The 14,548-nt window shown below is 39.9% G+C and overlaps 2 protein-coding genes across 2 annotated transcripts in view; one reads left to right on the forward strand and one right to left on the reverse strand.

The window, feature by feature from the left end:
- RAD50 (RAD50 double strand break repair protein) overlaps positions 1–14,548 on the reverse strand; it is a 249,957-nt gene that overhangs the window by 117,594 nt on the left and 117,815 nt on the right. The gene's annotated exons all lie outside the window — the stretch shown is intronic.
- Positions 8,089–10,672, forward strand: IL5 (interleukin 5). Its single transcript, XM_020899858.2, has 4 exons — positions 8,089–8,232; positions 8,438–8,470; positions 9,938–10,066; positions 10,174–10,672. Exons 1-4 carry the CDS (start codon positions 8,089–8,091, stop codon positions 10,270–10,272), a joined length of 405 nt encoding a protein of 134 aa, XP_020755517.1. The 3' UTR covers positions 10,273–10,672.

A 14,548-nucleotide genomic window follows, 5' to 3' on the forward strand; every position in this document is an offset into this window, starting at 1 on the left:
AAAGAAAAACAACAAAGGAGACCAAATAATAATGTGGTCATTAAATGTAGTCGGGGACCTTCAGTTTCTTCTCAAGGGGTGTAGAAAATACTCTGAGCTATATCCTGTGAACTGTCTTACAAATACCGAAAGCTCCACCAGGTGGAAGACGTTAACTACATGATGATCAGACCATAGCCATGACGTAAGGTGCCTCAATTCCAAGAATTAGCCTCAAGGAAATGGGAAAAACTGACCATGGAACTGAAGATTAACTGTATCCGAAACAATCAAGGTGATGCTGGTCAGACCACCAGTGATCGATTTCAACATGAATGCCAGAGCTGACTGTGCTGTTTCTGCATGTTGCCCCCTCCCTCTGTCTATAAAAGCTCTTGCCCCCTGATTGAGGGAAGGGGGAGGGATCAGCTTTTGGACAGAAATCCATCCTCCCTCCACCTCTGCTGCTCCTGTTGCCGGCATCCAAAATAAAACAAGCCTTCTTTTCCACCAACCTGGCCTCTTTATTGGCTTTTGAGCAGTGAGCAGCCAGACCCCACTTTTGCTAATGGTAGGAACCTATAGAATCTATAAAACTAAGATAACAACTCTAGGAGGAGGGGTGGAAAGATTTGAAATAAAAATGATTAATTTTTAAAAAGACTAAAAAGGCAGATCAGTCAAGTTCCCAGTTCTCAGTAAACTACTTTAAAATGTTGCTTCACTTATAATCAATGAAATGGAAATTTTCATTATAAGTAAAATACCATGAAATACCTATTCGTGTACCTATTAGTGAATCTCTTTATAATACTTTCTGACAAAACCCTGTCTTTTTCTGATATTGATATCAGTGTACCAGCTTTCTTTTATTTGTGTATTTATTCTATTTATTTATTTATGGCTGTGCTGGGTCTTTGGTGCATTGGGCTGGGTTTCTTCAGTTCTGGTGAGTGGGGGCTGCTGTCTAGTTGTGGTGCGGGGGCTTCTCATTATGGTGGTTTCTTTTGTTGCAGAGCACCAGCTCTAGGGCATGCTGGTTGAGTTATCCTTAGACACGTGGAATCCTCCTGGACCAGTTATCGAACCTGTGTCCCTTTGTTGGCAGGTAGATTCTTAACCACTTGACTACCAGGGAAGTTCTATTAGCTTTCCTTTGATCAGTATTTATCTAGTGTGTCTTTCTGAGGCTTCCTAGGTGGCTCAGTGGTAAAGAATCTCCTGCCAATGCAGGAGAAACAGGTTGGGTCCCTGGATCAGGACGATCCATGGAGGAGGAAATGGCAACCCGCTCTAGTATTCTTGCCTGGAAAACTCCATGGATGGAGGAGTCTGGCAGGCTCTAGTCCATAGGGTTGCAAAGAGTGAGCTACAACTGAGCACAAATGCATGCATGCACACAGTGTGTCTTTCTACCCTTTGATTTTTAAACCCTTTTAATGTCGTTTTAGGCTTCAGGTGGCTCAATGGGTAAAGAATATTCCTGCAATGCAGGAAACACAAGAGATGCACGTTCCATCTCTGGGCTGGGAAGATCCCCTGGAGATGGACATCCCCTGGAGAAGGCAACCCACTCCAGTATTCTTGCCTGATGGAGTTTTCATTATTCTCTTGTTTTATTTCACTGGTTTTGAAGTTGCACATTCTATTTTGATTCTTTTAATAGTTATTCTTGAATTTTTCACCTGCCTATTTTGAAATCTGAGGTTAGTATCTTAAGTATCCTTTCAAACAGTATAAGAACCACTGAATCTAATTCCATCTTAGTTTTCCACATTATCAGTGTTTAGAATTTTTTCCATATCATCTTGAAATACCCTCATTTATTTTCTAAACCAGAATGATTTATGTTTATCAACATATTTATCAACCTTTTTTATTAGCACTTCTTCTTTGGTTCATTTCATAGCACTCCTTTTTGGCTCATTTCTCTCATTATATTCTAGTGCTAAAGAATCTTGAGGGAAAGAAATCCATCCCACAGAGCTGATATCAAGATTAAACAAAGTTATTTTGTGAAAGTGCTTTATAAATGGTAAAACACAGGCTTCCCTGGTGGCTTAGTGGTAAAGAGTCCACCTGCCAATGCAGGAGACATGGATTCGATCCTTCATCCAGAAAGATGACACGCGGCGGGGCAACTCAGCCCATGCACCACAACTATTGAACCTGTGCTCCTGAGTCGGGGAGCCACAACTCCTGAAGCCCACACACCCTAGAGCCCGTGCTCCACGGCAGAAGCCTGTGCACTGCAACCACAGGAGCCCCTGCTCGCTCCTAGACAAAAAAGCCCGCACAGCAATGAAGACCCAGCATAGCCAAAAATAAATGAAATTGTGTTTTAATGGTAAACACTGTGAAAATATGATTTATTTTTTGTGCGTTGAATATTTTTACAGGGTTTATCTGGTAAAATGAAACAAAGCTATTGAAATGAGCATGTAAATTTCTCAGCATAAGGAAATATTTTTTAACTTATACATAGAGCTTTTTAATCGTGGAATACTAGCAACAACTCAAATGGTGAGCTAATCTGTGGTACACCAATTTCATCTAACAGCAGGTAAACTTTAAACATGGCTTCCCCAGTGGCTCAGTGGTAAATTATCTGCCTGCCAATGCAGGAGACACAGGAGATATGGGTTCGATCCCTGGGTTGGGATGATCCCCTGGAAGAGGAAATGGCAACACCCTCCAGTATTCTTGCCTGGAAAATCCCATGGACAGAGGAGCCTTGTGGGCTACAGTCCATGGGGTCACAAAGAATCGGACACAACTGAGCGCACACACATGCAACCTTTAAAATACTACATGGAAGAGAAGTATTAATAAGCAAAAAAAGATAAAATTGCACACATTCATTGATTATAACTCTGTAAAGCTGTCTTAGTAAAGACTGGAAGTGATCAACAAAAATCTGATAGTTGCTATGCCAAGGGGAAGTTGTTCTGTGTTTCTTTTCCTATGATGTTATTTATTCATTGAAAAATTATTCAAAAGATATACTTGGAGATTGAAAGGATGAGAGAGTAAGATCAAGAAAGAGATGCTATCATTTTACATTTAGTCACTACAAAAAAAAAATGTGGCATCATGCCCTGTTGATTGATTAGAATCAGTTCATAGAAAAGTCATTTGACCTTAATGACTATATGCTTAGTAAAAAAAAAACAAACAAACTTATCCTTATCATTTTTTAAAAACCATGTTGCCAATTTGGAAGCCATTAAGAGACAAAGGGCTTCCCTTGTAGCTCAGTCGGTAAAGAATCTGCCTGCAATGCAGAAGACCTGGGTTTGATCCCTGGATTGGGAAGATCCCCTGGAGAAGCAAATGGCAACCCACTCCAGTATCCTTGCCTGGTAAATCTCATGGACCGAGGAACTTGGTGGGCTGCAGTCCTTCACAGAGTTGGGCACGACTGAGCGACTAACACTTATTTACTTCCTTACTTACTAATAGAGACAAAGGTTTTAGGAAAACAGGATGGATGCTGCCTACTAATACAACTTTTCAACACCAAAGTCCTTCTTCTAAACTATAAAATTATTAGTAACTCTTAAAAATTCTGTATACTGATTGCTAATTTCTTTCTAGTCTCCTAAAATAATGTGGGTTTTTCAAAATGCCATGGTAGTTAACATCGACTTGTTCTCTATAGATGAGCTTACACTTTTGCTCTATCTTGGAGCCCACCAAAGTTGTTTCTGTCTTCAGGCTCTTAGCCCCGGGCCATAGGCTCCTTCAGTTTCTACGGTACTCACATTAATGTGTTCATCTAACACAACCATGTTTGTTGTGTTAGTTGCTTAGCATGTCTGACTCTTTGCAACTCCACTGACTGTAGCCAGCCAGGACACAGCTAAGTGCCTGTTTATTCAATAAACATTGAGTGTGTACAATAAGCTGCTCAATGAGGATAAAGAGATCAATTAAATAAAACCCTTATTCTCAAGGTGTTTACGATTTAGTGAAGTAAAAAATTTCCCAAGTGCGTGACACTTACAGGATACAAAGTCTTTTTTATATCATAATAATAATATAAACAATCATTAACTTTTTTTCAACTTGCAAGTTTATTTTTAATAATCTTTTTATTTGATGTAGCTTTAGATTTGCAGGAAAGTTGCAAGGACTTTAGAGTTCTGAGGTCCTCTGTACCCAGTTTCCTCTGTTGTTCATGTTACTATAGTATATTTGTCACAGCTGGGTCACCAACACTGGCACATAACTAGACTCCACAGTTTTGAGAGGGTTTTCTTAGTTCTTCCTTATCCTTTTTCTGTCTGGGATCTCATCCAGCACACCACATTGCACTTAGTCATCATGTCGTGTTAAATTACTCGGGGCTGTGACAATTTTCAGACTTGACTTGTTTTTGATCTCCTTGACGGTTTTAAAGAGTACTGGTCAGGTATTTATTCCTTCAGTTTGGGTATGTGTAGTATCTTTCTCATGGTTAGACAGAGGTTTTGAGTTTTGGGGAGTAAGACCACAAGAATAAAATGCCATTCTCATTACATCGTGTTAAGGGAACACACAAGCAACATGACCTATGACTGCTGATGTTGACCTTGATCACCCAGCTGAAGTTTGCCAGGTTTCTCCATTGCAAAGTTACTCTTCTCATAATCCCCTTTCCAGACTGCACTCTAAAATGAATCGTATCCCACACTTACCTTAAGGGTATCCCACACTGAAAGGGAATTATACTCCATTTCCTTGAGGCTAGAATATCTACAAAAATTACTTGGTTATCCATTTCAAATAGAGCAGAGTGTACACGTCGATCCCAAACTCCCGATCTTCTCTCGTCCTCCATTCTTCTCCCCAACACTGAACCCCGGCAACCATAAATTCATTAGCTAAGTCTGTAAGTCTGTTTCTGTTTCATAAATAAGTTTGTCTGTATCATTTCATTTCTTTTTAGAAATGGATAACCAACAAGGTCCTACTGTACAGCACAAGGAACTCTGCTCAATGTTTTGGGGCAGCCTAGATGGGAGGGAGGTTTGAGGGAGAATGGATACATGTATATGTTTGGCTGAGTCCCTTTGCCATCCATCTGAAACTATCACAATATTGTTAATCAGTTACACTTCAATATAAAATAAAAAATTTTAATTACTTGGAATTTTGCACAAGAGATTAAAATTATTAACTTTTGTTTGGAGTTTTACATTAATAAACCTCTTTCAAATACATTATTTTATGGTCCCTGCTCAGAGAGAGTTTGCAATCAGGTTGGGGAGATTAAACTAATAGAGGAATAGTTAATGACTTATGACAATATTATAAGAAATGTAATCCTGTACATTCTTGTACATTCATGTTCATAATGGCATTATTCACAATAGCCAAAAGATGGAAGCAACCCTAAATGTCCATTGATAAATGAATGAATAAACAAAATGTGATACATACATACAGTGGAGAATTCCAAGCTTTCACTGCCATGGCCTGGGTTTAATCCCTCATTGTGGAACTAATCCCACAGGCAGTGTGGCATGACCAAAAAACAAAAAAAAGGGGGGGGGGGTAGGAAATTCTGCCACATGCTACGAGAAGGATGAACCTTGAGGACACTATTCTAGGTGAAATAAGCCAGTCAGTAAATGACAAATACTGTATGATTCCACTCATGTGAGTTACCTAGAATAGTCGAATCTGTGGAGGCAGAAAGTAGAGGCATGGTTGCCCGGGGCTGGGAGGGAGAGGGGAAAAAGAGAGCTGTTAACTGTGCACAGAGTTTCAGCCTTGCGAGATACAAAAGTGTTCTAGAAATGGGTTGCACAACATTATGAATGTGCTTAACACTACTGAACTATATACTTAAGAATGGTTGATGTCACATTTTATGTTACGTGTATTTTACCACAGTTTTTAAAAGTTTTGAGATGTCTAATTTTGAATTAGAGGATTTTTAAATAACTTGCCCTCCAATAGGGACCCACAGTTATACGATAGATCAGAGGCTGAGAAATAGCACCCTGTATGGTTTTTAAAACTGTGAATTGCCGACATCTAAGAATCAGGAGATTATACACGATACTCAGGATTTCTGGCTTCTTTGAATAATTGGATGATTTGGCAACATAAGTCCAAGGATGTCACATGGCAACAGGCAGCTGGAGCTGAGCACGTTTGCCGCCTGGAGACAGGTCACTCTGATGCAGTTTTCTGCAGCCCCACCATCTGTACTGTGTCACACCTGGCCCATTTCACTCATTTTCATAACCAGCCAGCACGGCTCCCTAAAAATATGGGGGGTTGGTGAGCTTTTCTCCTGCTTTAGTGAACACTAGTACAGTGGTATCTTAGTCCTCCACCACCTAATTCCCTGCTCAACTCTATAACAGGAAGAAGTTTAAAACTCAGAACTTTGTGTATTTAAGGTACTAAGATAACAAGTCACATGGCAGTTCCTCTGAAACCTTCATCTAAGCCCACACGTTCTCAGCATAGCCTGTAGAAGTCAAGGAAAAACAGAGCAAACTCTCTGTGAAATCTTCCAGGGAGAGAAGTCAGCTTGAGTCAGCTTTGGTTTTGAGAGCGCTGTTTTAAGAGCACCTTGATCTAGTCTATTGTGATTCCTACCTCATTACCTCACTCCTGAAGTCTTAAAAAAAGATAACAAGTTTTTTCGAGTGTTCAAACAAAGAATCCAAAACTTTAGCATGAACAAAACCAGATGTGAAGGCTGCTACTAAAGTCCCACACTACTTTTACCCTACCTGTGCAGAGATGTAGTCTCAAAAGGCTTGTGCACCTCCGGGGTACTTCTGCTTCTCATACACAGCTCTATCCAGCTTTGGAAGAGGACTCTAGGTAGCAATTTTTATTTGGTACCGTCTCTGCTAGATACTCAAAATAGTCCTAGAGCCAGGGTTCCAGGGCACCAACACAGAACCACGTTGGGAGGCTCACTAAAATTCTCCATCACAAGCCGTGGCTTACACCTCCATTATGTGTGCTCCGGCCAGGGAAGAAGGAAGAATGTGGTCCAGAAGAGGGCCCCATTTTACTCCCTCCCGGGATTACGTGGCCTACCCAGGGTGTGAAAGGATATCCCCCCACTTTGTGGGATGTGAATGTGATGTATATTTTTGGTTGCTTTCCTAGGATCTAGGTCCTTTTTACTACCACCTAGGACCCCCAATTTCTCAGCTATGCAGTTCAAGTGGGATGAAGCCCACCTCCAGCTGCCTGGAGAGCTAATCAGTATATCACATAGCCCTGGCCACAGTTTAAGGGGGAACATGGGATCAAGGGTGAATAAGGCTGAATTCTAGAACTTTTAATTGAGCAATCAGAAAAACACAATTTGCTTTCTCCTGTGGCTCACGAACAGGGTACATACAGATTTAAGAGTTTTGACATGGTGTTGTGTCTACAGTGACCCAAGGAGTGGGTCACTGCCTCAGAATGGAGACAGAAGTCACTACGGCAAGCAACATAAAGGAGCCTCCACCCTGGATCATTTGACTGTATGAGATAACAAATCCCTCATTTGGCTTCAACCAGTTTGAGTTAGGTTTTGGTTACTGGCAACAGAAAGGATCCTAATCAAGAGTACAGTGAACACAACTTGACTGCTAAGTTTTGATGGTCTCCACTCTAATCACCATCTTCAATCACCAGTATTTTCTATTTCTTTTAAGACAGATCAACCTAGCTGACAACTGCATTAGAGTTTACTTGATCTGAAAAGAACTTCTCAGTATTTATGTATTTCAGCATAAAATTCTACGTAGTGGTTTACATTATACTTCTTTTTATACTCAGCTTTTAAAAGGAAATTCAATCTTCTGACTTTAAGACATGCAAATGTGGGGCAATGATATATCAGTCTAAGGATTTTCTTTGGAAACAGGAAACATTTTTAAAGGGGAAAAAATAGGGATTTTGATTATTATTAAAAGATAAAAGTAAAACTGTAAGATACAGGCATTGGAAATATTTAGTTTCATAATATGCCACTATTAGGCATTCTCTATCTGATTGTTAGAAATTATTCATTTCCTCAAAGAGAGAGAATAAATTGGTTGGGTATGCAATCTTGTACTATGCACTTTCTCTGCCAAGGCAAACGCTGAACGTTTCAGAGCCATGAGATTGCTTCTGCATTTGACTTTGGTAGCTCTTGGAGCTGTCCATGTTTGTGCCATTCCTCTAGAAAGTACCCTGAGTAGGCTGGTGGCAGAGACCTTGACACTGCTCTCCACTCATCGAACTCTGCTGATAGGTGATGGGGTAATTTTCTTTTTGATTCCTACAGCCTTTAAAATATATAGGTAATCATTTGTGGTGGTTAATTTTTAAAGATCTGTCACTAGTCATGAAATTATGAGAGATTAGTGCAAATATAATTGATAATCATACGACTAGCAAGCATTTTTACTAAAAGTTACGAGTGTTAGAGTGCTTTTAAAATGAATGTATTTCCTTTCCTTTTCAGAACTTGATGATTCCTACTCCTGAGCATACAAATGTAAGTTAAATCATAATTTGATAAATGATTGAGTGAATAAGTGAATTTCATGTTTTAAGCTATAAAGCAAAGTTATCACTGGAATAATTTACTTTTCTCCATTTTGTTTTTATATGTGTGAATACAAAAGTATGTACTTAAAAATATTAGGAATGACTTTATAACAAGTAAAATCCATTAAACAAGTGGAGCAGGCCTTCTGGTGATGTCAGTTCTCCATCTCAAACAGCCTTGAGTCAGGCATTCTTTTTTTTAGGTATTTAATGTCTTTTTACTTTAAAAATTAATTTATTTTTTAAATTGAAGTATAGATGATTTACAATGTTGTGTAAGTAATTCAGTTACATGTGTGTGTGTTTATATATACATTATTTTATATATATTGCTTTTCAGATTGTTTTCCCTCCTTTCCATATAGGTTATTATAAAATATTGAGTATAGGTGATACTCAATAGGTCCTTGTTATCTGTTTTATATATAGTAGTGTGTATATGTTACTCCCAAATTCATAATCTATCCCTTCCCTCTACCTTTCTCCTTTGTTAACCATAAGTTTGTTCTCTATATCTGTGAGTCTGTTTTGTAAATAAGTTCTTTGGTATCATTTTTTTAGATTCTACATATAAGTGATATATGATATTTGTCTTTCTCTGTCTGACTTACTTCACTTAGTATGATAATCTCTAGGTCCATCCATGTTGCTGCAAATGGCATTATTTCATTCCTTTGATAGTTGAACAATAGTCCATTGTTCATTCTTTATTAATTTATTCATTCATTCATTATTCATTCTTTATATTCATTTTTAATTTCTTTATTCATTCTTCTGTCAATGGACATTGGCTATTGTAAATAGCACGTCTTTTTATAAGAATCCCATATTCAGTGAGAGAAGCCTCCTAGTCTCCATTCAACTCTGACTACCTATGACTTTCCTCACTTTTATGTCTTTCTGAAACTTGAGCAAGTTAGGGTTATACTTTTAGAATCATGATCAGTAGACATTAAAATATACAATGAATGCCCTATATTAATATGTGTGTCATTTCTACATATTTAAATTATTATGATTGTATAAAGGAATTGCATATGTTTAAAGTAAGTCATGGTTGTATTAAAATGTAAAATATATGATTTTATTAGTCTAAATAAAATAAAATTACCAGCTGGAACTACAAAAGAAAACTCATGTGAGATTAATCAGTACTGTAGTTACATTATACTTCCTAGACATTTTAACTTTGGTTAAGGAGTTAATTTATATCATTTGTAAAACTCCTCAGTAATTACAAAAATTTTATCTACTTTTGGAAATTACCACTGTGAAGTGGTCTGCTACTTGGAAAAGGAGCAAGTAAAACATTCTTTGGAGAAAGGAACTCATGTAAACAACACAACTAACTTCTGGGACCAAATTTTTATACCTTGTTTTGATTATTTATTGTTTTTAAATCTTCCTCATTTAGCACCAACTATGCATTGAAGAAGTCTTTCAGGGAATAGACACATTGAAGAATCAAACTGCACAAGGGGATGACGTGAAAAAAATATTCAAAAACTTGTCTTTAATAAAAAACCACATAGACAGCCAAAAAGTAAGCTAAAAACATTTAGTGGAAACTTAAGTATATTTGTCTGGTTCTGCCTACATTTGTAGGAATTGACAGTTTCCTACAATACTTATTGTCTGTTCTTTTCACAGAAGAAGTGTGGAGGAGAAAGATGGAGAGTGAAACAATTCCTAGACTACCTGCAAGTTTTTCTTGGTGTGATAAACACGGAATGGACAATGGAAAGTTGAGACCTACCTCTTTCACTGTAGGGAAAGTTTCTGGAGGAGGAGAAGGATGTTTTAATGCAACAAGGATGAGGGCCAACCAATGGTGGAGCCTTAATATTCAGTGTAATTAAACTTCAGAAGCAAAGTAAATATTTTAGGCATACAACTGTTTTACCTCACACAGGCAGAAAGTGCATAAAAACAAAAAATTTGAGTTGTATTTCAGATGTCAGAATCACTGAAGTATCTTCCACCAGTTTGCTCCAGGCAAAATAGATACATATATATATATATATACATACTTTTATCTATCTTATTTAACATAACATTTTGTAAAATGTCTGTTAACTTAATATTATTTATGAAATAATTGAGAACTTAGAAAATTAATATTTATTTCACCTTAAGCTATGTTTCAATAAAACAAAAATAGACAACTCTAGTTCAGTTTGTTGCTGACCTTTGTCTTACTCCTGTAGTGAGCACAATCTGTGTGAGACCATGCTGAGTTTGGAGGTCTTTCCCATCTTCCGGGTGGCAGGTTGCTAGGAGTACCGCGGGTGGATGTGACCTAGTGGGACCGAATGGGGAAGGAGGCAGCAGGGACACGGGCAGAGGCTGAAGCCTGGCTTCCGTCCCACTATACCCAGAGACTAGGATGGTGCAGGCTAAATGGCGGGTGATGAATGAATGAATGAGTGAATGAATGAATGATTATAAGGGCTGGCCAGAGAATTCAAATGAGTTTCACCACCTTGCTCAGAGAGGAGGGCACTGTAGGAATCTGTATTTAGGTCTCTTTCCAGTCTATGAGAAGAATGTGGCAGACCAGTCCCACTGCAGATTGGGGAAGGGGCTGGAAATGCTCTTTGTGGAGCCCAGAGCACTGTGGACCTGGGGGAGTACTTCACCTCACCTGACATTGTGGCCTAACAACAGGCAGAGAAGCACTGGTAGGCAGTTATATTGGGGAGACTCTGTTCTAGAGGTGCTCACCGTCTATATTCCCAGGGAAGAACAGCATTAGGCAGAACAACAACCCAATCAGCCTGTTTACTACTATCGGTACCATATTTGAAAGTTCCTCTGCTTGAGGAAATTTCAGAAGGATTCAGAAAATATGTTTTTTAAAGATATACTTTAAAACTGAGACCTGGGGCTCGATCTCTGATCTGGGAAGATCCCACAGGCCACGGAACAACTAAGCCCATGTGCCACAGCTACTGAGTCTGTGATCTAGGGCCTGGGAGCCGCAATCACGAAGCCCACATGCCCTGCAGCCCACGCTCTGCAACAAGTCACCGGACTGAGAAGCCCTCCAACCACGAGAGAGCAGCCCCTGCTCACCATAACTGGAGAAAAACCTGAACAGCCAAAAATACAAAAATAAAAAAACCTGAGACCTGAAGGAGTGGCCCAGTGACAACATTTAGTATGCCACCAATTCCTTCCTTCGTTTACTGATCACAGGTCCAGCACGGTGAGCTGGGAGAGAGCTGCGTCCATGCACTGGAGGGCCTTACAGATGGTGCCCTTAGCCTGGCATCAGCTGCGTGGGTTGCACGTGTTGTGCTCCAGTGCTTGTGCGAAGAAACTGCTCCTGCTGTTTCTGGGAGTGGGAGAGGGGCCAGGGCCATCGCACCCAGGCTCCCAGTGGGAGAAAGCAAGTCCTTTGGTGCAAGAAGACGCATTTGCCTTCCAGCACAAACTCAGGCAAGGCTGTCAGCACTCTGCTGTGGCTTAGGTTCCCAACCTGCTCACCCAGTAAGCCCCAAGAGCTGGGGCTGAGCTGATTAAGAGATGTCAGCACAGCACCACACTGAGTACTCTCGAAACTGACAGGAAACAGGAAACTCAATTTGAGAAGAGACTGAATGTCAGTTTAACTCAAGTCAGCAAATATTTATTGAGCTCCCATATGCTCCAGGATTGTTCTAGGAACTAGGATTCATCAGTGAATACAAAGGACAAAATTCCCTGCCCTTGTAAACTTACACATCTGTGTTAAATCGCTTCAGTCGTGTCTGATGCTTTGTGGTCCCGTGGACCGTAACCCACCAGGCTCCTCTGTCTGTGGAATTCTCCAGGCTGTCATTTTGTTCTCTAGGGGATCTTCCTGACCCAGGGATCAAATCTGCATCTCCTGTGTCTCCTGCATTGCAGGCAGATTCTTTACTGCTGAGCCACCAGGGAAACTATATATATATATATATATATATGTGTGTGTGTGTGTGTGTGTGTGTGTGTGTGTGTGTGTATCTATATATGTATGTATCTAATGGAATACTACTTAGCCATAAAAAGAATGAAAATTTGCCATTTGTAACATGGATGGACCTGGAGGGTATTATGCTTCATGAATTAAGTCAGACAGAGAAAGACAAATACTGTGTGTTATCACTTAAATGCAGAATCGACAAAACTAAACAGATGAGTGTAACAAAAAAGAAACAGACTCATGAATATAGAGAACAAACTGGTTACCCGTGGAGAGGAGCAGGGGGAGGCAATATTGAGGTAATGATTAAGAAGCACAAAGTGCTATGTATAAAATAAATAAGCTACAAGGGTATATCGTACAGTAGAGGGGATACAGTAAATATTTGATAACCATTGAAGTGGAGTATAATCTATATAAATTTTGAATCAGTATGTTGTAGACCTGAAACTAAAATAATATTGTAAAGCAACTATACCTCAATTTTAAAAATAAAAATAAAATTAATTTGGCAGGGAAAAAAACTGTCAGTTTCCTACTTCTTTATCAAGGTCCATCCAATATAGTTATTGTGGATTTAAGGCTGGAATATCTTATCTAAAGTCCCACTCATCAACTTTTACCAATCTACCAGTCTCAGAGAAGCCCAAAGCTATCAGGGTTGTATGACACTCACAGAAATGGAACTTCTTACACCTACCAAGGATTTTTAAGGTGGAAACAATGATGCCCAGCTGAGTCTATAAAACAATACCAATCAGGTGGCCCCTGGTCAGGGAGAGGGGGACTCCTACAAGTTATAGGAAGTGCTTCCTCACCTAGGCCTGACTACTGCGGGGCTCCAGAACCTAGGACAGCAGAGGAGAGGGCCTGGCAGGCTCCAGGTTACAGAAAGACTTTCATGAGTCTTGTCTTCCCTCTCAAAAGCTTATTCCAATAAAAGAGCATCTATTTGCACTCTGCCTTAGTGATGCTGCTGTTAATGTCCAGTGGGAGGTGCCAGAGTGAGATATCAGGTTAAGTTTTGGAGGGACACAGAGGAACCTTTCCAGAGAACACCTGAACACAATGCATTTAAAACCAAAGCCCCCTCTCTGTCATCCATCCCCATCCCCTCAAACCTGCTGCTGCTGCTCTTCCTTGTCCTTCTTTGTCCTCTTCCTTCGAGGTTCCCTACTTGGCTAATATAACCATGACTACCTTCCTGTTTAACCTAGATGCAGAGTACATCATGAGAAACCCTGGGCTGGATGAAGCACAAGCTGGAATCAAGATTGCTGGGAGAAACATCAATAACCTCAGATATGCAGATGATATCACTCTGATGGCAGAAAGTGAAGAAAAACTAAAGAGCCTCTTGATGAAAGTGAAAGAGAAGAGTGAAAAAGTTGACTTAAAGCCCAACATTCAGAAAACTAAGATCATGGCATCCGGTCCCATCACTTCATAGCAAATAGGTGGGGAAACAGTGGCTGACTTTATTTTTGGGGGCTCTAAAATCGCTGCAGATGGTGACTGCAGCCATGAAATTAAAAGAAGCTTGCTCCTTGGAAGGAAAGTTATGACCAACCTAGACAGCATATTAAAAAGCAGAGACATTACTTTGCCAACAAAGGCCCGTCTGGTCAAGGCTATGATTTTTCCAGTGGTCATGTATGGATGTGAGAGTTGGACTACAAAGAAAGCTGAGTGCCAAAGAATTGATGGTTTTGAACTGTGGTGTTGGAGAAGACTCTTCAGAGTCCCTCGGACTGCAAGGAGATCCAACCAGTCCATCCTAAAAGAGATCAGTCCTGGGTATTCATTGGAAGGACTGATGTTGAAGCTAAAACTCCAATACTTTGGTCACCTAATGCGAAGAGCTGACTTATTTGAAAGACCCTGATGCTGGGAAAGGTAGAGGGCAGGAGGAGAAGGGGATGACAGAGGATGAGATGGTTGGATGGTATCACCAACTTGATGGATATGAGTTTGAGTAAACTCCAGGAGTTGGTGATGGACAGGGAGGCCTGGCATGCTGTGGTCCATGAGGTCGCATAGAGTCGGACACAACTGAGCGACTGAACTGAACTGAACCTT

The sequence above is a fragment of the Odocoileus virginianus genome, chromosome 3 (genome assembly GCF_023699985.2).
Source record: "Odocoileus virginianus isolate 20LAN1187 ecotype Illinois chromosome 3, Ovbor_1.2, whole genome shotgun sequence".
Taxonomy (NCBI): domain Eukaryota; kingdom Metazoa; phylum Chordata; class Mammalia; order Artiodactyla; family Cervidae; genus Odocoileus; species Odocoileus virginianus.